General features: G+C 34.7%; 1 protein-coding gene across 1 annotated transcript in view; it reads right to left on the bottom strand.

The window, feature by feature from the left end:
- IQCM (IQ motif containing M) overlaps positions 1 to 23,312 on the bottom strand; it is a 616,349-nt gene that overhangs the window by 237,320 nt on the left and 355,717 nt on the right. Inside the window, 1 exon segment of the mRNA XM_047856690.1 lies at positions 5,362 to 5,523. Within this exon segment, the coding sequence (XP_047712646.1) occupies positions 5,362 to 5,523 (162 nt within the window).

Below are 23,312 nucleotides of genomic sequence, written 5' to 3'. Positions count from 1 at the left end.
TATAACCATAGTATGTTCAAACTTATCCAAACTATAATAGACCATTTCCTATACTTAAGCATATATAAGTGATATAAAATATATGATGCTCCCTTCAAATCAGGATTTGAGTTTTTCATTTTTTAATAATTAATCTTACAGAATACCCCAAAGAACAGGTTAAAAACTCAAAGTAGTTTTAACAAGAGTACAAATGTCTATATCTTAATAAGTTAAGGATAATCAGGACAAGTCAGGATAGCAAGTTTAAGAAGGCAAAATAAATTGCACACACATTAATAGTATAAGAAAATATGGTAAAAAAGGAAAGAATGATGATGGGTAGAAATCCAAATGCTGAGATGTGTGTTTTAAAAGTTTAAAACAAGTGCCTATTTTTATCTTCTTTTATTTTTCCCTATATTCATTTGTTTTGTTTCTTAAATTCCACATATGAGTGAAATATGAGACTCTTAACTATAGAGAACAAACTGAGGGTTGCTAGAGGGGAGATGGGGGGGGATGGTTAAATGGGTGATGGGCATTAAGGAAGGCACTTGGCATGATCACTGGGTGTTATATGTAAGTGAAGAATCACTGGGTTCTAATACTGAACCAATACTACATTATATGTTAACTAACTTGAATTTAAATAAAATCTTGGAAGAAGAAAAAAAAAGTTTAAAACATGTACAGAGATATAAGCAGAATATGTGGTAGCTGGATTATATTCACAATAAATTAGATATATTCGATTATCATATCTTCTGAATTCCATCACTTAAGAGAAATGAGAAAATTTGGAAAATGTTTAGAGAGAAGTACAAAAAGACATCAAGGATTAGAACGAGGGCTTCTGAGGAATAATATTTTTAAAGGCCTATTATAGAAAAAGAAAGACTCTTATTAATCTATGCATAGACTTAATTTTGTGGATTGTGAAAAAGTTACAACTGCAATGAACATGTGTAAGAAAAGAAAGTCTTATGTTTCAGAGTAGAAAGTTCTGAGATAGATCATCATCAAAAATCAGACCTGTCAAGGACAATTATGTAATTGCCAGAGTCTAAAGATGGGATTCTCATTTGGCTAATATACATCAGGTCTTGCCTGAAGGCAGTGGAATAAACCGAACAGCATAAAGAGATATCTTTCACTTTTATAATGGGTAACAAAACAGTGATTAGGCCAGGAAATCAGTTCCAGCATTAATTATATAACTTAAATAACCATATGTTATAGGGGTAAGTAAAATGTACTATATGAAGGGCTGGAAATGATATATGAAGAAGTAGTAGAACTAGAGGTCTCTGCTCATTACTCAGGATCTGAACTAATTAGAAACCTTACATTAATATAATAATATGATTCAGTTAAGAATGCACCATTGGTTTGAAAAAGTAATTTAATCATTCATTTGTATTCTCTCAATGATTGTCTTGAGAGATAATGGCTAACCTACTCCTTTCAAGGTATTCCCATTAGAATTCCAGGGGTTCTTAATATAATCTACAGCTTTCAGGCTGAGAATCCACCAAAGTCACAAAAGCTAATGCAGGTGAGAAATAAGTTCAGTATGTCTGTGACAGGCCAGAAGAGCAGCGGGACTCAAGGGCAGACAACTCATAAGGAAAGATAACAAAAGACACATTAAAAGACCAGCCTTCCAAAAAGCTTGTTAAACTTATTTTCTGCAAATACATATGTTCCTGGAGAAAAAAATAAAAGTTTTTAATTCATTGATCTAAAATGATAAATTATTATTCAGAAGAAATACTTTGTGTATTTAAGCAATTTGAAGGTATGACTTATGCTGCATTCCAGTGACATTCAAACCATTATGATAGGAATTCTGAGATATAAAAACATGGATATAATGATACTTTTAGAGTACGTATGGTCTTCATACTACCTAATTTGTTAGCAACCCATGCCATTTATAGAACATTCAGTAATTCTATTACTACTGCTCAGTTCTTGCTGATGATACTTCCCTAAACTACAGAGTGAAATCAATAAACAGGAGTGCCTACATGGTGGAGTATTATTAATGGTGGAACACATAATAAATTCCCAGAGCCAACTTGCTTAAAATGTTTCTAGCAGAGCAGACACTGAGTTTCAGAAAGTGCTTCTGTAATACACTAATCTTTCTCAAGGCAAATGCTGAAAACTATTTTGTCTATCAGTTTAATAACAACTGCAATTCAAAAAAATGCGAGAACTTGGTCACTTACAAAAAGGGAAAAGGTAAGCATAAAACTTCAGAAGATAGAGTCTTTAACTTACAAAATAATGCCTCTTGCATGTTTCCTTTATGTTTGTTTTATTTGCAACAAATGTTCACAAATGGGCTATAAACAATGAACACAAATCTTTGGAATGATATGGATTCCACTGTGGGAATGTTCAGGTGGAAAACAGCAAAGAGAAGATAAATTGCAACAGGGTCTTGATTCATCTTATAAAGCCTGAAGCCCTCAATCTTATTTTTCATAATTTTCCTTCTCTTTTCCTCCTCTTCTTCCCCTATGTTATCTATCAGAACAGGGTACTTAAATATGCCATTACATACACTAGCCTAATGAGACTGTGCTAAATCTGTGGCTCTCTATAGATAAGTTCTAAAATGCTGAACCTAAAATTTAAAATCATTTCTCAAAATTATTACCAAAATACAAATTTCACTATCTTGGTTCTTTAAATTTATTTTATAGCTTTATTGAAGTGTAAATGAAAACTGCACATGGTTAAAGTATACAATTTGATGAATTCTGACATATGTACATATACATGGAACTATCACCATGATGAAGATAATAAACATTACCATCATCCCCATCACAACCCATCACATCTTACTTCCACGTCCCAACCCAATCCCAGGTAAACATAGATCTGCTTCTGTCATAAGGTTTAGTGTTCATTATCTATAATTTCATAAAAATGAACTCTTATCCTCTTTTTTTTGGAGGGGGGGGTCTGGTTTCTTTTACTCAGCATAATTCTTTTGAGATTCAGCCATGTCGTTACATGTATCAATACTGTCAATAGTTTGTTCTTTCATATTGCTGAGTAGTATTCTGCATGGATATATCACAATTTGTTTAGCCTTTAACCTGTAGATAGACATTTGAATTGTTTCTACTTTGAGTCTTTTACCAAAAAAGGGATCCATGGATATTCATGTACAAGTCATTTACAGATGTATACATTCTTTCCTCTTGGATAAATATCTAGGAGTGGTATGGTTGGGTCATAAAACAGGTTTATGTTTAACTTTTTAAGAAAACATCAAATTATTTTGCAAAGTGTTTTTACCATTTTACATTTGCACTGGCAGAATATTAAAGTTGCTACACATCCTTGCCAACACTGCGTGTGTTCAGTCGTTTTAATTTTAGTCATTCTAGTAAGCATGTAGTGGTATTGCACTGTGTTTCAATTTACATTTCCCTAATGAGTAATAATGATGCACATCTTTTTTGGACTTGTTTGTCATTCATATAAATCCTTTTTTCTTTTTCTTTTGTATTTATCTTGAAAGTTTTATTTACAATAAAATTCACTCTTTTGTTATACAGTTCATTTTGACTAATTTTTAGAGCCCTATGACCATTATCATGATCAAGAGACAGAACAATCCCATCACCCAATGAACTCCCTCATGCTGCCTCTTTGCAATCAAATCCTCCCACCAGCTGTAAGCCCTGGAAATCACAGGACTGATCTCTGTCCTATAGTTTTGCTTTTTCCAAAGTGTCATTTAAATAGAATCTATATATAGCCTATGAATTTGGATTCTTTCACTTAACATGATGCATGTGAAATTCCTCTTGTTGTATCAATAGTTCATTCCCTTTTATAGGTGAAAAATATTTCATTGTGTAGATGTAAAAATTTTCATTTACCACCTCACCAGCTAAAGAACATTTATGTTGTTTCCAACTTTTGGCAATTATGACTAAAGCAACTATATACACTTATATACAGGTTTTTGGTAAACGAATACTTTCATTTTTCTTGGGTAATTACCAGGACTGAGATGGCTGGGTTATGGATACAGTACTGCAACTTTATAAGAAAGTACCAACAAAATATTCACAAATTGATTATATCATTTTACATTCCCAACAGCAATAAATGAGTGTCTCAGTTGCTCTACATCCTTGCCAGACTTGGCACTGTCATATTTTCAATTTTATTTTAGTCTAATAGGTGAGTATTCTTGTGGCTTCAATTTGCATTGCCCTAGTTACTAATGATGTTGACCATTTTATATAAAACTTAAAGAGAAATCATTTCATGTGCTTATTTGCCATCTATGTATCTCATTAGTCTATTTGGTTTTTACCAAAATACAAAGGTAATTAACAGAAGGATAGTCTTTTCAACAAATAGTGCTAGCATATTTGGATATCACCATGTTAAATTTAAGAAAAAAAAAAAGAACTTCAATCTATGCCCTGAGCCAAGTACAAAAAAAAAAAAAAAAACCCTCAAAACAGATTAGACACTGAAATATAAAACCCAAAGGTATAAAATTTTCTGGAGGAAACCCTTGAGACTAGAAGTCTGGCCAGTTTTCTTGGCTATCACAACAAAAACATAAAGAATACAGTAGTAAACTGAATTTCATCAAAATTAAAAACTTCTCTTCAAAACATATTATTGAAAGATAGAAAATACAAGACACAGACTAGGAGAAAATATTTTCAAAGAATATATCTTAAAGGATTTATATTCAGAATATCTAAAGGACTTCCAACATTCAATAATAAAAGATATATATTAAAAAATGGTCAAAAAATTTAAGATGGACAGTTGGCCGATGATGATATCCAATGCCAAATACATGAAAACATGCTAAATATCATTATCTCCTGGAAAAATGAAAACCACATCAGAATACCAATACTTCTCTATTAGGATGGCTAAAATTAGAACAACTAATTATACCAAGTACTGATGTGGAGCAATTGCAGCTCTGAAGTCTGCAGGGGGCGGGGGGCACGGGATACGAAATGATAGAACTGCTTTGGAAAACAGTTTGATTAAGAGAAATGCTAGGATAGGTCTATCCATGATCCCGTGCATGAATGAATGCTCATAGTAACTATCCGTAGAGTATCACATTTTTGAAAGCAACACAAATGTCCATCATCAGGTGAATGAATAATCACAGTGTGTTTCTGCTTTCTAGAGGAAACACCAAAGTGTAATACAGACACTTTTTAAACTGCAGGAATAATACTTAAGAACTAAAATGAATACTCCCCAGGGCCTAGATATTATACTACATCATCTAAGTGACAAATAAGAGTTAGATAAAGGGTCATTTCTTCTATAATATAAAAAAAATAATAAGATTCAGCATCTTACCTATATATTTATATCCTTCTTCCCCATTTACTATGGGTCTCAGCCAAGTTGACCTAAGTTGTATATTTTTACACACATGGGCACCTTGAGGAGGATAGAGTGTAAATAACATTTCAATCGCATTGTACTTCTTGAGGAGTTGAGAATATCTGTCACGGTCTTCTGTAAAAAAAAAAAAAAGAATATATATTTTTTAAATTTTAGACAATTTGCAAAAATGTCTAATGTATTTTTAAGGGATGCATATTAGAAACTATTTAATAATTTGAATGTTAATGGTTATGTTGACAACTTGGGTTTTCTTTAGTCAGAGGTACTTCACCAATAATCTTACTGTGCAGATAATTCCTAGCAAAAATTAAGGAGTAATGGGTTTACTAATATCATCTTTAAACACTATCAGTTTAAAGTAGTATTGTTAACAGGTATGGAAAAAAGTAAAGTAACCAATGAATAGCATTTATATTATACATAATATAACTATATATATATTTGTAATTGCTATTAAACAATGGAAATCGATTAATCTGACAAAAATGTTGACTAAACGTAGAGTTCCCTAAAGTGTAATGACTAAATTAATATTCCTAGGCTATGGTCTTTAAGAAAATACAATGATGTGTATACAAATATTTATTTTATTTTTTTAATGTTTACTTATTTTTGAGAGCAAGAGCAAGCAGGAGAGGGGCAGAGAGAGAAGGAGACACAGAATCCGAAGCAGGCTCCAGGCTCTGAACTGTCAGCACAGAGTCTGATGCAGGACTCAAATCCACGAACAGTGAGATCATGACCTGAGCTGAAGTTGGACACTTAACCAACTGAGCCACCAAGGCACCCCATACAAATATTTACATGCCACTTACTATATGGAAGGAATTGTTCCAAGTTCTTTTAAAAACTAATACATTTAATTTTCATAAAACATTTATAAGGCATATCTTATTTCCATTTTACATGAGGAATTTGAAATGCAGAGAAATTAAGTAACTTGCCTAAATCTTGCATTCTGTAAATGATGCAAATAGACTTTGGATTATCTAAGGAAGCTCTCATTTGCAAACATAATTCTCAACCAAACATAACCTGCATTAACTAGTAGATGAGAAAACTAGAATTCAAAAATAATTGGAACTGTAGAGTGAAAAATCTTTGGTTATGGACCCTGGGCCTCTGGGTGGTAACTTCAGTTTTTGGTTGATAAACTAGTGCCTAAAAATCAATAAGACAATCTCTTGAGCAATGAATTCAAAGTAACTCTACCTAGAAACATCTCAAACGAAAGAGAAATACTGATGTAAACCTTCACTTATAACCCTGTTACATTTTCTTTCTTCCTAATTTCCTCCCTTTCTTCTTATATTCCTTTATTTTGTTAAATAGCATATTTTGTGGTAGAGTAAGTATAAGACAATATGACATAATGCTTGAATGATTAAGAAAGTAGATTTGTTGGTGGGTAGTGTGCCAGGTATCAATCTATTACCTCACTCCTAATCCAACTTTCACAGTCCTGCTTCTGAGACTAGAACACTTCACCATAAGGCACAATTTTAAGCATCTTACATAGAGAGCAAAGAAGGAAACTAGATGAAGGAGCTCTTCCTGGTTCTGGGTTCTTCTGTCTGCAAGCCCAAGCAGTGCACAGTGGCCACCAGTGTAGGGGACTTTCTGGGTTGTGTCTCCTGGAACACTGCACACACATACACTGGGAACTTCCTACCAAGTTCCATGGTGCAGCACCTTCCCATAAATGGGCTCCCAGTGAGTTCCACAGTGTGACACCTCCCTATGGACAGTTCCCCAAGAACCCCAGAAAATGCCTTCCCTGTGAGTTCCCCTAGCCTCCTACCTCAGTGAACTTCTTTGCCATTCACTGGGCCAAAGCTATGCTCTCTCCAAGAAGATGTGGCTTCTGGGAGGTGGGGGCAGAGTGGAGGAAGAAGCTCTTTAAAATTTGTTCTCTCCAAAGGTGCTCTGCTTCAGACCTGGAGTACCAGCCACTCCCTGTATCTGCTCTCCTCAATTCTTTGCAGTTCCTTTCACGCATTAGTAGCACATCATAATTAATGATTCTTTACATTAAACTGTTCCTGCTCAAATTACTGTGTACTTTCTATTTCCTAACTGGACCCTGGCTGATACAGACAGACCTGGGCCCTAATTTTCAAATCATCATTAAGAGCTGTGAAATATTAGACAAATCAGTTTATCTTTAGGTGATAATATTGACCTTATAAAATTACTGTTAGGATAATCCTAACATTTAAGTGATATAAGATATATAAAACATTCATATGTCACCATGTCATATGTACTAGATGAATGTGTTACCAATTTTCATCTACTATTATTTCAATAATAGAAATGATGAAAGAGTCAGAAAATAATAAATAATATGTTATCTCATCTTTCAATTATACACATCTTAGGGACTTTTCTGCCTCCTTTTAAAAGGGAAAGTTTAAAATTGTTCCCTTGCAACTAACAAACAAACAAAACAAAGAAATGAAAACCCAGACATCCACACATATGTGAACAGATTACATGTAGATTTAGAAATCTATAGATTTTATATATATATATATATATATATATATATATATATATATATATATCTGTCAACACCTGCCAACATCATCTGTCAACAGAAGAAAGGAGGCTTGAACTATTATAAAACCAGCGCTAAAGAGTGAACCTGTTGTACTTTTTTGCTCATACTTCTTCAAGAAGTTGGGGAGGTGGTGCCTGGGTGGCTTAGTTGGTTAAGTGTCTGACTTCAGCTTCAGGTCATGATCTCACCGTTCGTGAGTTTGAGCCCCTCATTGGGCTCTGTGCTAACAGCTTAGAGCCTGGAGCCTGCTTTGGATTCTTTGTCTCCCTCGGTCTCTTCCCCTCCCCCACTCATGCTCTGTCTCTCTGTCTCTCAAAAATAAACATAAAAAATTTTTAAAGAAAGAAGTTGAATGGGGGGCTTTTCATGCTGGAGGGGGCTTCCAAAGTGGTAAGGGAGTCTAAGGATGCAGCATTACATCATGATTGGAAGTCACATAGCTAAATAAAACATAAGACTGAAATTTTCCATGATACACAAAATAAACAAACAAAATAGATCAGAATTTCTCTCTTTGAAACCATAAAGAAAATGAAAGCAGGAAAGACTAGCAATAATAGCAGTTATTTAGTGTAAAAAGATGGAACCGTACTTAAGGTTTCTCCCCTCCCTAACACTTCTATCTTTCTAACTCCTTTAGCCTGAAAAGGGTGTTTAGTAATATAGCTTGACAGGATTATGCTTATTGGTTTTAATAAGCACTCTATTTTCCATAAAAACAAGTGTTTCCATCAAACAAAATAAAATGCCTACACTAAAATCTCTGTAGTGGTAAATGTAGAGCTACAACTTTTTCTTACTGGCTTAGCTCAGAGTCCTGCTAATGTCACCATTTACCATCAGGTAACACAAATGATATGATTTCTGAATGACTATACCTTCCTTCATAATATCAAAGTTGATTACAGATAAACATTTTTAGTTTTAGAAAACATATAATTTGTAAAACATGTTATCTTTTTATTACATATGTCAACACAAGATAAAATCAGGGATTTAACCTTTGTTGCTGATATTGATAATTTTTGTTATTTATTGGAGCACCTTCCTTTGAATGCACTGCTAAGCCAATATTGCCATATTGAATTCAGATATAGTAGTACTGTTCTCAGAATCCAGAATAAGAGCTCTTCCTTCCTTCTTCCTCCCCACACCACACGTATAGTAAAAATCTGAAGATCTTCAATATATGTGTCATAGTCTGGTTCTGTGGCAAAAGCCCACACAAAATTTCCAGAACTCTCTATTGCTCCCAGGTCACCAAGTAGTTAGTCATCTTCATTAGAGGGAGCAGTGGTTGTCAGCAGAGGCTCTGGAGCAGCACTTCTTGAGTGTGAATCTGGATCTGCCATTTATGAGCTACGTGACCTGAAGCTAGTTAGTTAACCTCTCTCCAGATCAGTTATCATTGATAAAGCTGTCCACATGATAATGTTGTTATGAGGAATACATGGGTTAATGTACATAAAGTCTTTAGAAGAACATCTAGTCCTTAGAAGAACACCTCATCTATAGCCAGTATTATTTAAGCGTTAGATACTACTATTAATATGATCTGCTTCATTTAACAGATACTGATACAGCCTCTGTCCTATTTAGGTAATGATGGTAGTTTCCTGTCTCTTCCTCCATCTTACTTGTTTGTGGGTAGGTGGAAAAGAGGTCAGTTGTCTTGAAGCAATTGCCCTTTCTGGTCACTCCTACACTGTTTTGGATGCTCTGATGGTTGGTGGTTCCTATTGGCTATGGACTGGAAGTTTTTGTTACTTGGTCACTTGTGGGCTACTAATTGGTGTTATGGAGGTCTTCCTTCTTATAATTATTAGTAATAACAATATTTTGATGGATCTAAGACATTACAGATGTTGAGGGCCCTATCAATTTATATACCACTAAGAAATGCAAAGGACTAGAAATTTAACTATGGCATAGCATTGATTATAAGACATAGTTTAATTTCAGTAACATTAAAATATGAAAGTATACATCTTAGAGTTAACAAAATGTGGCAAAAACAAGATACTTGTACAGTTGACTAATTGAGAACTCCACTTAACTAACGAAGAGGCAACTCAAAGTCTTTGCACCAAAACCAATCTTGTGTCAGGGTTACCTATCTCAGTAAATAGCATCTATCTAATGGTAGAGTCTAGAAAAAACTATCACCTACATCAACAAAAACTCTTTAGTTTCCTAAATAGCCTTCTTGGCCCTTCCAATCTTATCTCTAAACAGCAGCCACAATAACATTTTAAAAATGTATTTTTTATCCATTTTCTATTCATTGGTTTCTTGATGCTCTTAAAAGAATGTTGGCCCTTTATTAAGTCCCAAAAGATGCTGAACATTCTGGCCCCTCCACCTCCTCCATCTCTAACAACCTTGGCTCTCTTTCAGTTTCATAAATACACCTTACTTCCTCCTGTTAAAGAACCTTTGCACAAGATGTTGTGTCTGCCTGGCATGTCCCCTCTCCTTCCCTCCATTACCCCAGTAACTTCTATACCACCTCATGTCTCTCCCCAGAGACTCCTCTGACTCTCACCAAACTAGATTAAGCCTCTGCATTTTAAGATCCCAGAGTTATTGTTTTTGGAACTTTTCCTCTGTTATACTTACTGAAGTTTGTAATTCTACTATTTTATATTATTATTTGATTAAAATCTGTGTCCAGATTATTAGCTCCAGGCAGGCAAGGTCCATGACTGCTTGCTAACCTACTTACACTGTATCACCCATCACCTAGGAGTACCTGATACTTACAAAGGATCAATAAAAGGCCTCTTAATTAAATGAATAAAACAATAACTGGTTGTGTTTTTTGGGTGCTAAGCAGGTTATATTTACTAGCTAACTGAATTCTAAAGGCACATATATTAACTTGCTGACAGCCCTGTGAATTTCATCTTATCATACTCATATCAAATATTTTTTTTTGTAAATGTTTATTTTTTGGAGAGAGAGAAAATGCACACATACAAGTGGGGAGGGGCAGAGAGAGAGGGACAGAGGATCCAAGGTGGGCTCCACACTTGTCCAAGGTGCTGACAGCATGGAACCCAATGTGGGGCTCCAGCTCGCAAACCACAAGATCATGACCTGAGTTGAAGTCCGATGCTCAACTGCCTGAGCCACCCAGGTGCCCCTCAAATCTTAAGACACTGAGGCAGAGAGAGGCTGCAGAGCATTCTCAGGGCTTCACAGCTAGTAAATAGTGAAGCCAGTATCTACTCTTAATTCTGTCTCACCTCAAAGCTTGTCCTCTTAACGAGGATGCCAAACTGTTTTAAACACAGGGGACTGGGTATCAGGGGCTGTCAGTGGCCTCTAGAGTTGCTAGTCACCTGGTGGCCTCTCCCCTTGAAGTTTTCTTCCCATCTTTATAACTGTTCAGCTGTCCCAACATAGTCAGCTAGTCCGCACCATGGTTTCTCTCACAGAGGCAGCTCACAGCTCTTTCCAGCAGTTTTCTGACACTCATCTTCTCACAAGAATTTATTTTGTAGAGAATGCTGATGATCTCTCAGATCAACACCATTATTAATCAACTGATTAAAACCCTCTTTGTTTGCTAACGATGTAAACTAGCATTAAATACCAGTGTGACCCACTTAGCCTCCTCCAGGTTTCCCCTGCCTCTCAGATAAGTGACGTTTGTTATGTTCAATATTTGTAGTAGATGGTGAATTTTCAGAGAACCCCAAAATGCACCTTCCCTTCCTCTCCCAAACAGGGCACTGCATTACTGACAGTTCATTGCTTCCCTCCTGCAGAGCCTGAATCTGAATATTTAAGGCAGGTTCCCAAACTTGAACACAGTGATTAAAAAAATATATATTATCAATGGGATCTTACTAATTGAGTTTATCTGTATTTGGCAAATATTCTGGTTTCATGGTTATTTTAACATTATTTCATGGCTTTAAACACATTATGTGTTCATGATAGGAAATTCTGGAAATACAAAAGAGCATAAGGAATAATTATTACTTTCAGTAATTGGCTAATCTAATCCCATATGCATAATTTTTATTCTCCCACAACGCTGAAGAAACCACAATAGAGCACAGGTAGTAAATAGAACACTTGGTGGCAAATCACTCCTGGATGAAATAAATATTAAAATGTTTCTATTAAAAATAATAAATTGAGCAGATACTTTAAAAATAAAATATTAAAAATTTTAAATTGGGTAATACACTGAAAGTTGGCAGCTTTACATTAGCAATCAGAATGATAAAAACAAAGACCATTTATCATCACACTTGTCCCTTTCTAAAATTATTATTAAAGGATATTTTAACACTAAACATGCAAGAGCAACGGAATCTTAGATGAAAGAACATTATTTACATTGAATGATGGGAACCTTGAGTTTCTAAAATTTTTGAAAGTGTCAGTTTCTTCCTAATGGGCCTGTCCTCAACACAAATCCCAGCATAGACTCAATACTTAAAAAGGGCATGTATGTAAATTATTAAGTTCAAGACCAATTCTAAGTGTATCAGGGAGAGTTAGAAGGCTAAAAAAGCTTGACTAGTGACCCTGGGTCATTAAACCAGAATGGCAGACCTTGTTACTGATGTCAATTATTAACAAGTATTTTCAAGTATGGGTAGAAATAGCCTCTTCTTTACCTTTGCCCAGTAACTGTACTACTATGTAGCCCAATTTACTGCCGAGGTAAAAATATTCTTTAAAGCCTTCATAAGCACACGAAGTTCACAAGCTAAAAGCAAGGGTGACAGTCGAGGTTTTCTTCCATTGTGAACATTATGCATTCATTAAAACGTTGATTTATCTCTCATGTGCCACTGACCAGTCATAGCGGGTTTTGGTATGGGGTTAATGAATGTGAGCTTGGACTGGTGGTCGAATGGACTATAACCACCATAAATGACCACTTTCTAAATGTTGTACTTTTACTATCTTGCCACTGCCACAACACATATGTGGCAACCATCTTCTTTGATTTGAAATAAGTGAATGTCATAGTTTTTCATCATGCCATTTTATCTAAGCTTTTTTCTATTTATTAGTACATTTATTTTTTATTAATTTTTTTTGTTAATGTTTATTTATTTTTGAGAGAGAGAGAGAGAAAGAGAGAGAGAGTATGAACAGGGGAGGGTTAGAGAGGGAGACATAGAATCTGAAGCAGGCTCCAGGCTCTGAGCTGTCAGCACAGAGCCCAACGCAGGGCTCAAACTCACGAACCAGGAGATCATGACCTGAGCTGAAGTCAGCCGCTTAGCCAACTGAGTAAATTTTAAAGAAGACTACCCATTTATTAGTGTAAAAATTATCTATGTCTTGAACAAGGGAGATGAATGTAAAGCCTCCCCATTCTTAAATTAATGAAACTTTCTTATATTTAATTTCTTTTAAGAAATAGAAGATCTTAACGATCATTAGTGGAAGAGCAAGATGTTAAGATTTGAAACCAAAGGGCAAAATGGTTGAAAGCAGTTAAGCAATCTGCCACTGGATGATATGACCTGCAAAAATAAATGCAAGGACTACTGATCTTTCATATTATAGTTAAATACTGCTATTACTCACTTTAGAGAAGAGCAAAAATATCACTAGCACTTGACTGAGAATAAAGAATATAAAATAAGGACATACACCAATTAAAAATTTGTTAAAGATAGCAAATATTAATTTAAAAATTATTAAAATATAGCAAATATTACTACTTTTAAATCTCCTCAGTTCACGGAAACAGGCACATATTGTGAATTTTCCAGAATGTTCTTTACTACATAATTCAAAGGTTAAATATTAGAAAACTGTGTCTTTGACATATATCTTTATAAGTCCAATAAAAATTATGCTATTAAATATAAAACTATAAAATTGCAGCCATTGGATTATTCAATAATAAAAGTACAGTTATTTCAAAAGGTTCACTTCTAATCAGAACAAACATAGAGAGTTCATAGAGAAATATGCTAACATTTTAATTTTATTCCCATTTTAGTTTTACTCTTTACACTTACAAGCAAATGCATTTTCAAGTATTTGATAAAGAAAGCTAAAAGACATTTCCCTTTTTCTGTCTCATGAAACTTAGATAAAAATACAGATCGTACTACTACACATAAATTATATAGCTACATAAAACAATAAAATAACTGGTTAATAATTCCAATAGAATTATAAAGATTCCTTATGATGGGCTTTTTCTAAAAGCCTATATAAAAACAAATGTTCTGTTAAAACCTAAATTAAATTGCTAAAGAAATGCTCAATGATAAATTTATGTTAAAAATCTTTTTTAAAAAAGCATTTTTAAAAAATGCTTTAAAAAGATTTTTTCAAAATCTTTGGAAAAGAAGATCTTTGTTATTAAACAACAAAGAGTAAGATAACTTTACATCTAAAAACCTGAAAACCATGAAAAACCCAACAACATATTTAAATAATAATACCTAAGGAGAAACAAAGATTCAAGCTGTAATATGATAGATCAAATAAAATGTAAATTATTTTTATAGATATTGAAAAGTATTTAATAAAACTAAAAAAAATCTCTTCATAAAGATATCTAGTAAACTTGGAAGAGAACACTTAACTTAAAATAAGCATCAATAGTATATAACATTAAAATCAGTGAAGAAATAACAATGTCCATCCTTATCATTATTATCTAAGGTCTCAAAAGGTCTAGCCAATGCAAAAGCCAAGAAAAATATATCATAAAGTCACATCCTATATGACAGATGCACAATTATGAAAAATATCACAATATCATTATTTTCAGGGAAACAATTACATACTAATAAAAGCAACAAGATCAGCTGAAAACTATTATGATTTTAGATAGCACAATATGGCTACAGGTCATAAAATAAGCATATGATAATTACCAGTCATAAGAAAAACTTGCTAAAATATATAACAGAAAAAGAATATGATTCAAACAGTTTTTAAAAATCACAATCAAAACAACTACAAAAAAGTGCCTATGTGTGTGTGTGTTTGTGTGTGGTTGTCTATGTACTAGAAGTAATGCAAACATTGTCTCATAAATGACTGGGGTATTCTGGTTAATATAAAGTATTCCATTTTAAAAATATGTCCTTCAAGGGCGGCTGGGTGGCTCAGTTAGTTAAGTGTCTGACTCTCGATTTTGGCTCAGGTCATGATCTCATGGTTTCATTAGTTCGGGCCCCACTTGGGCTCTGTGCTGACAGCACGGAGCCTACTTGAGATTCTCCCTCCATCTCTGCCCATCCCCTGCTTGCACTTTCTCCATCTCTCTCAAAATAAATAAATAAACTTTTAAAAAATGCCCTTCATTTTTCTCTTAAGGTCTGAGTCTCAGGATGGCCAGATTAAATCCATTAACATGACTCTACTCTGACTAAAGACAAATTCTCCTTTCACCTTACTTTGAATGCCTTTACTTTGAGAGAACACAATACCACAAAACATTCTTAAAACTTAAGAGCACAGTGGCATACATACAATGAGCTCACCATACATAATTCAAAAGATATGTATTTTCACTTTCTTTGGAAGAATATTTTCATAAAGAAATTTACCTCCTAGGGGCGCCTGGGTGGCGCAGTCGGTTAAGCGTCCGACTTCAGCCAGGTCACGATCTCGCGGCCCGTGAGTTCGAGCCCCGAGTCAGGCTCTGGGCTGATGGCTCAGAGCCTGGAGCCTGTTTCCGATTCTGTGTCTCCCTCTCTCTCTGCCCCTCCCCCGTTCATGCTCTGTCTCTCTCTGTCCCAAAAATAAATAAATGTTGAAAAAAAAATTAAAAAAAAAAAAAAAGAAATTTACCTCCTAGATTGGAAGCATAAAAACTCCAAATAAATATAGTTACCTTAAATTGTTAAATCAAATATGAATTCCCCAATCCTCTTGTTTTTCTTGCCACATACTGTCATCTTTTTTGTCATTTTCCCATATATATAAATATTCTTAAGGGTCAGGTGAAATCCAACAAATATTCAGGCCATTCATTAGTAATACCAGTTTTGAAAAGTATATTGGGGAGGGACGCCTGGGTGGCTCAGTCGGTTAAGCGTCTGACTTTAGCTCAGGTCATGATCTCCCAATCCTTGAGTTCAAGCCTGTGATGACAGCTCAAAGCCTGGAGCCTGCTTCGGATTCTGTCACCCTCTCCCTCTGCCCCTCCCCCACTCATGCTCTGTCTCTCTCACTCTCAAAAATGAATAAATGCTTCAAAAAAATTTTTTTTGAGTATACTGGGAAGAAAGTTGGGAGTTATTTCACAATTCAGTGTTTTAAGTATTATTGCCCCCTACTATCTCAATCTCTTACTGAAAATTATAGTATCTGGCAATTGAATATAACAAACTTGGGGCATCTGGGTGGCTCAGTTCATTGAGTGTCAGTCTTTGGCTCAGGGCATGATCTCATGGCTCGGCTCCTGAGTTTGAGCCCTGTTGTCGGGCTCTGTGCAGACAGCTCACAGCCTGGAGCTTTAGATTCTGTGTGTGTGTCTCTCTCTCTCTCTGCCCCTTCCCTCCACTTGCACTCTCTATCTCTCTCAAAAAATAAACATTAAATTAAAAAATAATAACAATACAACAAACTTAGCTCTATACCTTTACTCAACAGTTATGTCAGTCTGCCATGCAAAAAATATTATCAAAAAAATCCAAAGATTTACTTTACCTCTCATGTGCTTAGGACTCTCTCCAGATACAGGAAGCCAAAATAATACCATTCTGTTTCATACAGTAAAATATGAACTCTAAATAACTAAGAATCTTTCCTGATGGATTTTCCAAATGAATACTACATAAATGAGGTTTTAAATATCATTTTATGTACTAAATTTTTAAACAGTGAGTGCTTTTAGAACTGAGCCATTTATTTAGCTTTTTGGAGTTCATTTGCCAGGTTAATTTAGATTTCTTAATACCAGTAAAGAATTCTATGACTTGAGGTCTGTTTATTCATTATCAAAAATCTTAAATGAATCTAAATTCCTTCTGAAACAAGATTGAGTACAAGTTAATTAGTAAATGGAAGAATTAACTTATTTAACAAATGTCCAGTTTCCTGGCTTAATATATTTACAGGTATACTTACGGGTAATAATATCCCTGGTTAAAGGTAGTAGAGTGAAAGAATTTTTTTTCTCTTCTCCTATCCCATGATAACCGCCCCCCGAAAACATTAACACGCCAAAAATATAAATATATAAACATATTTAGTAAAAAATTAAAGTTCCCACAACCTCTAATAAATCTGAAAAGTATTTGACAGAAACAATGAAATTCAGACCTAAATGAGAGAGAATATCTACAGCTGACACAAACTTCTTCAAATCTTGGACAAGAGACAGATGTGTCTGCAGGGAAGAATCATGGTCCTGAAGGACCCCTCCAGGGACCTTTTGAGGAAATGACAAGACCTATCTGTGTAGACAGAACATAGGAGAAGCAGGAAAAGTAACTGAGACACCCAGTCCCAGTCCACACCTCAGAATGACTTAGAGATGGAGCCAAAGGAATCAAGGTTAATGTCTGTCTCACATGCAAACATATTCACCTCATCCCAATGTCACTTAAGTCTCTACCATTGATAGCATCAAATCAAAATCCAAAAATCTCACCAGTTCAAAAGTCCCCAAACTCATCATCAAAATCATCTAGGGGCACCTGGGTAGCTCAGTCGGTTGAGCGACCGACTTCGGCTCAGGTCATGATCTCACAGTTTGTGAGTTCGAGCCCCACATCGGGCTCTGTGCTGACAGCTCAGAGCCTGGAGCCTGCTTCTGATTCTGTGTCTCCCTCGCTCTCTGCCCCTCCCCCGCTCATGCTCTGCATCTCTCTGTCTCAGAAATAAACCTTAAAAAAAAGTTTTTTTAAAAAATCATCTAAATTTGGTATGGGTGATGCTATGGGTATAATCCATCCTGGGGCACAATTCCTCTCTATGTATGGACCTCTGAAACTTAAGAACACATTGTCTGCTCCCAAACTACAATGCTGAAACAAGCATACGATAACAGCTAAGATATTTCCATTCAAAAGAGAGAAAATGGGGTGGGGGGGGGGGAAGTGTTTTTGAAATCCAGCTGGATAAACTCCATTAGATTTCAAGGGTTGGAAATAATCATCTGTGCTTTTCATCTCTGGCCTCTGAATCATTTTTCCTTTTTCATGAAGGGTAACATGGATTCATAGCAGAGTAGTTTTATCAGTCTGTTTCCTGCCTATATACTTCTGGGTGTCCAGGAGCTTTCTTTCATTTAATAATGTTTTTGTCCTTTTTGGTCAAAACTGACCAGGTTCTGCTGGTATTAAATTCTCAAGAACCTTGTGGTTTTTCCATGTATGTTACATAGATTCATTCCGTTAGACAAGAGGCTTCCCCACACATCCTTCCTAAAATATCTTACCCCCATTTGTGACTTCTGCATAGATAACTGAGAGTTTCTATTAATCACATATTTTTCTCTCTTCAAAGAACCTTTGTGTAACTAAATTGTCTTTTTTTTAATCTTTCTGATGTATTAGCAAAATGTTGTCTAGCCATACTCTCAGCTTTTCCTAGAGAGCATGTTTTTTTCTGATAGTGAAGTCTTAGTTTTAGCATCTTTCCCATTTTGAAAGAGTTGAAAATTTCCCAAATCATCTATTTCGGGTTCCAGTTTTTTCTCAATTTATCCTCTTGCATTTTACTATAAGCTGCAAAAAGTAACCAGGCTGCACTTTAAACTCTGCTTAGAAATTTCCTAGTTGAATGTCCAAGGTCATAGCTTCTAAACTCTAGTCTCTACATAACTATAGGACATTATTACACTGAGATTTCTGCCACTATATAATAAAGATCTCCTTTCCCCTAATTTCTAATCAGGTGTTCCTCATTTCCTTTTGAGCCCCCAGTAGCAGTACATTTAACTTCCATATTTCCACTAACAGTCTGTGATTTAGGCATTCTCTAAGGTGATTTAGATTTTCTCTACCATGCTCCTCACTTCCTTCTATATCCTAATTAGCAGAATCATTAACCTCCATAATCCCACTAACTGTCTGTTCAAGCCAATCCAGACTTTCACTATCAGAGTCCTCAATATTTTTGTCTCCACGGACTTCCCAATTCCACATTTTTAGATAATTTTTATCAGTCAGTATTCAACTAGAGAGGCAGAAAGACATTTCTGATGTGTTGCTTATATACTTGTGGGGACTAGGTAGACAAGTCCTAAATTCATAGAGCAGACTATCAAGAAGGACAGGCTGGAATTCTTGGGCATAGAGCTGAGGTCACTATCCATAGGCAGAATTTCTTCCTCAGGAAGGCCTCAGCTCTGCTTTGAAGGCCTTTCACCTGATTATTTCAGGCCTGCCCAGATAATCTCCCTTACTTAAAGTCAACCAATTATGTACTTCAATCATATCTATAAAATATCCTTGGAGCAACATCTAGATTAGTGTTTGACTGAGTAAGCGGGAATTTTAGCCTAGGCAAGCTCACATATCAAAAAGACCATGGCAAATCTAATGAACTTAAGGATATACAAAGCAGCCTCTGGGAATCCAAATCCCTTCCAACAGGTGATAATAGAGGACTTCGGTTCTTCCAAAACAGAAATCAACAAAGAAACAAACAAACAAAAAAAAAAACCTTAAAAGTTCTGAGAGAAGGTGCAATCCTAGAGTTTTATATGAAGCTAACTTTATAAAGATACAAAAATCATTTTCAGGAAATACGGCACCCACAACCTCTTTCTGGAATAAAACAAAACAGAGCAATAAAACACCACATTGTGTTAAAATAGAGCCACATAAAATTGAATCAAAATAAGGAACTAAAGAACAGAGAAGCTCATGGCAAAACATTAAGGAAGGGAAGAAGGAAGGAAGGGGAAAAGGAAGGAAGGAAACTGGTAAGTAATGAACTCATTTAATATATAGAAACACAAGGCCAGACAACTGTAGGACTTACAGAAAAGGTATATATGTTAGAAACCTCGAAAATATTTTTAAAAATCTTTAGATATATTTTTAAGATTGGGAGATGTTTGGGAGAAGTAAAAGGAAGCTTAATTTTATCGTTTTATTGCTAGGATGTCAATAGAGGGTTTTGATAAGTTAGGAAATACTTAAAGTATTTCAATTTCTTAAAATATGGGGCGCCTGGGTGGCTCAGTCACTTGAGCATCCGACTTCGGCTAAGGTCATGATCTTGCGGTCTGTGAGTTCGAGCCCCGCATCGGGCTCTGTGCTGACAGCTCAGAGCCTGGAGCCTGCTTCCAATTCTGTGTCTCCCTCTCTCTCTCTCTGCCCATCCCCCCGCTCATGCTCTGTCTCTCTCTCTCTCTGTCAAAAATAAACATTAAAAAAATTAAAAACAAATAATAAATTTCTTAAAATATGCTTAAAAGGACCAAAACCAATGCAGAATAATTTCTGATAAAGCTAAACTTCCAATGAGTAACATACATAGTATTTTATCCAGATATATTGCTGCCTCTAACAATTTAGAGGTTTGGTTACCAATGAAAAGGGGAAAGACCACACATGTATATATTTACCATCTTTTCCCATTCTCCAAATAAATTAAAGGCATTTGGAAAGAAACTCTCATGGGATATTTTTCCTGTAAATATATAAATAGCACATGTTTTCTATAATATAGAAGTGTATCGTTATGCTGTTTTCTACATGAATATAGAAGTATACCATCTTATGTTATTTTCTAGAGGTAGCTAAATTTTATTAGTCAGGTTATTCCAATAAATGTATTTAAAAGAAAAGTTCTATGGTGTTTAGAAGATTTTTTTCTGACATTTGAGATAGAGTAAGCAGCCAAATTCCAGTGTTTTGTACATGCTATTTCTTGGAAATATAAGACAACTTGGGTTATTTCCCTTTGGGTTTTTCCAAAAGAGAAAGATTAATTGCTTGAATAAAGATAAGCTTATTACATAATTTATAAGTGTGTATGCAATCCACTGTACTTTATTTAATTTCTTTCATAGGATAACAAGCTTAAAGGATAAAGTAGATTAGAGACCTGCTATCTTTCTATTTTAATGGGGCTTTAAAGAAGATTTTGTAAAGACAAAAATATATGGAAACTAAGGAAAAACAGATTAGCAAGCACTAAGATCAAAAGTATTGGCAGAAATAATAACCAGATTGTTTTTAGTGGTCCATGGCAAATTAACAAGACATATTAAACTGATAACAAACATGAGCCTAACATACTGTATTGTCTCGAAGAAAAAGGGAAAAAGTTAGTGTAACATAGTTCAGAAAATGCACTGGGATAATCTTCAGAAATAATACAAAGTAAAGAAGAAAAGATAGGTGAATTTGACTACATTAAAATTAGGAACTACTGTTTATCAAAAGACGACCTTTCCCCTTAACATCCACTCCCTTTCAGGCTGGAAATACCCTTTATAAGTACCACATCCTAACGTGATACATAGTACACACTGCAATTAGATCACACTCACAACTTTCATTTCTTACCTTTAACCTTAAAGCACAGTCAAGAGACAGTTTGCTGACAACTAGCTCCTCCCTGTGAATGATATAACCTGCAAGTAGACGTTTCTATGCTTCAATGAGGTTTTCTTCTTGGCTCAAAAATTAGCATTAACTAGACATGAGTGACTAAGAGAATAGAGAACAGATTCATTTTTATCTGTACTGTTATTCTCTGCATCCCTTTCATAACAGGCTAACGGCTATTTCTCTGATCATTTATCCTAAAATCTTGGATTTCGATTCAGATTTTTTAAAGTAAGGTTTATGTTTCAAGCAGCATTAACATGTTTTACCTAGGATGGCAGTTGGGAATAAAAAGAATATATTTATGTTATTTCTTCTGAGAAGTACACCTGTCCATCATTTAGGTTGTCACATAATCTGCTACTTATCTGGATTAAAAATGTTTTTCCCCTAAACAGACACATGAAAAGATTCTGAACATCACTCATTATCAGCGAAATTCAAATCAAAACCACAATGAGATATCACCTCACACCTGTCAGAATGGCTAAAATCAATAACACAAGAAACAACAGGTGTTGGCAAGGATGTGGAAAGAGGGAAACCCTCCTGCACTATTGGTGGCAATGCAAACTGGTACAGCCGCGGTGGAAAACAGCATGGAGATTCCTCAAAAAATTAAAAATAGAACTATCCTGGGGTGCCGGGCTGGCTTACTTAGTAGAACATGCAACTCTTGATCTCAGGATCGTGAGTTCAAGCACCATGTTGCTTGAATTACTTAAAAAGTAATTTACCATGTTGAATTACTTAAAAAGAAAAATTAATTATTAAAATGAAATAAATAAAAATAGAACTACCCTAGGATTCAGTAATCACACTACTGAGTATTTACCCGAAGAATACAAAAATATTAATTTGAAAAGACGTATGCACCCCTATGTTTATTGCGGAATTATTTATAATAGCCAAATTATAGAAGCATTCCAAGTGCCATCAATAGATGAGTGGATAAAGAAGATGTGATATAAATACATAAGTCTAAGGGTCTCCAATTTCCAATAAGTATACTCTTTCTTTGTAAATAAAAGCATGCAAAAAGTCACCCTGCCAATACATACATATATATATATATATATATATATATGTATATATGTGTATATATATATATACACACATATATATATATACATATATACATATATATATAGTTGCAAACTAAAGAATATTTCCTATTTATTCCTCAAGAGTGTTGGCATGTAAGCATTTTCCTCAAAACACTTTTGATATGATTTTTTCTAACTTCCAGAGAAATCACCAAGGACTAAAAAAATATGTGATAATTATTATACTCTGACATGTAATATTCTGGATAAAATTATGTTGCTGACTTAAAATATTAAAACTATAGTTCAATGATATTTTCTTTTATTATTTGCCATGAGAAATTTGGAATGAGCCATTCACACTCTTATTTGGTGACTCATATAATCCCTGAGATGTATTTATAATAAAGCTGTCTTTAAAAAGGAATTCCTTCTTGTGCAATGGAACAGAATGGATTCTTTGTGTCAAGCTAACTGGCCCATGAAATAACTGAATATATAATTCTAGGTCTTTCTAATATGCTCTGTTCAAAAGAACTAGCTGGCTCAAATATGAATAATACCTAAACTTTTGAACAATAATAAAAATCTGTGTCAGTGACATTTGTTTTTTGCAAAATTTTTTAAGATGCAAAGTGTCATTTTATTGGAAAGTAAATTGTATGGGAATGAGGAAAAACTTGAGAAATTTTTACAGCAAGCTGAAACATGGAATTTATTACATGGTACCAAAACCTTAATTTTAATAATCTCGGGAAGTGGTTGAAGGAAATA

The sequence above is a fragment of the Prionailurus viverrinus genome, chromosome B1 (assembly GCF_022837055.1).
Source record: "Prionailurus viverrinus isolate Anna chromosome B1, UM_Priviv_1.0, whole genome shotgun sequence".
In the NCBI taxonomy this organism is placed as follows: domain Eukaryota; kingdom Metazoa; phylum Chordata; class Mammalia; order Carnivora; family Felidae; genus Prionailurus; species Prionailurus viverrinus.
The sequence above is the reverse complement of the archived record's forward strand: the minus strand, read 5'-3'. Positions and strand labels throughout refer to the sequence as shown.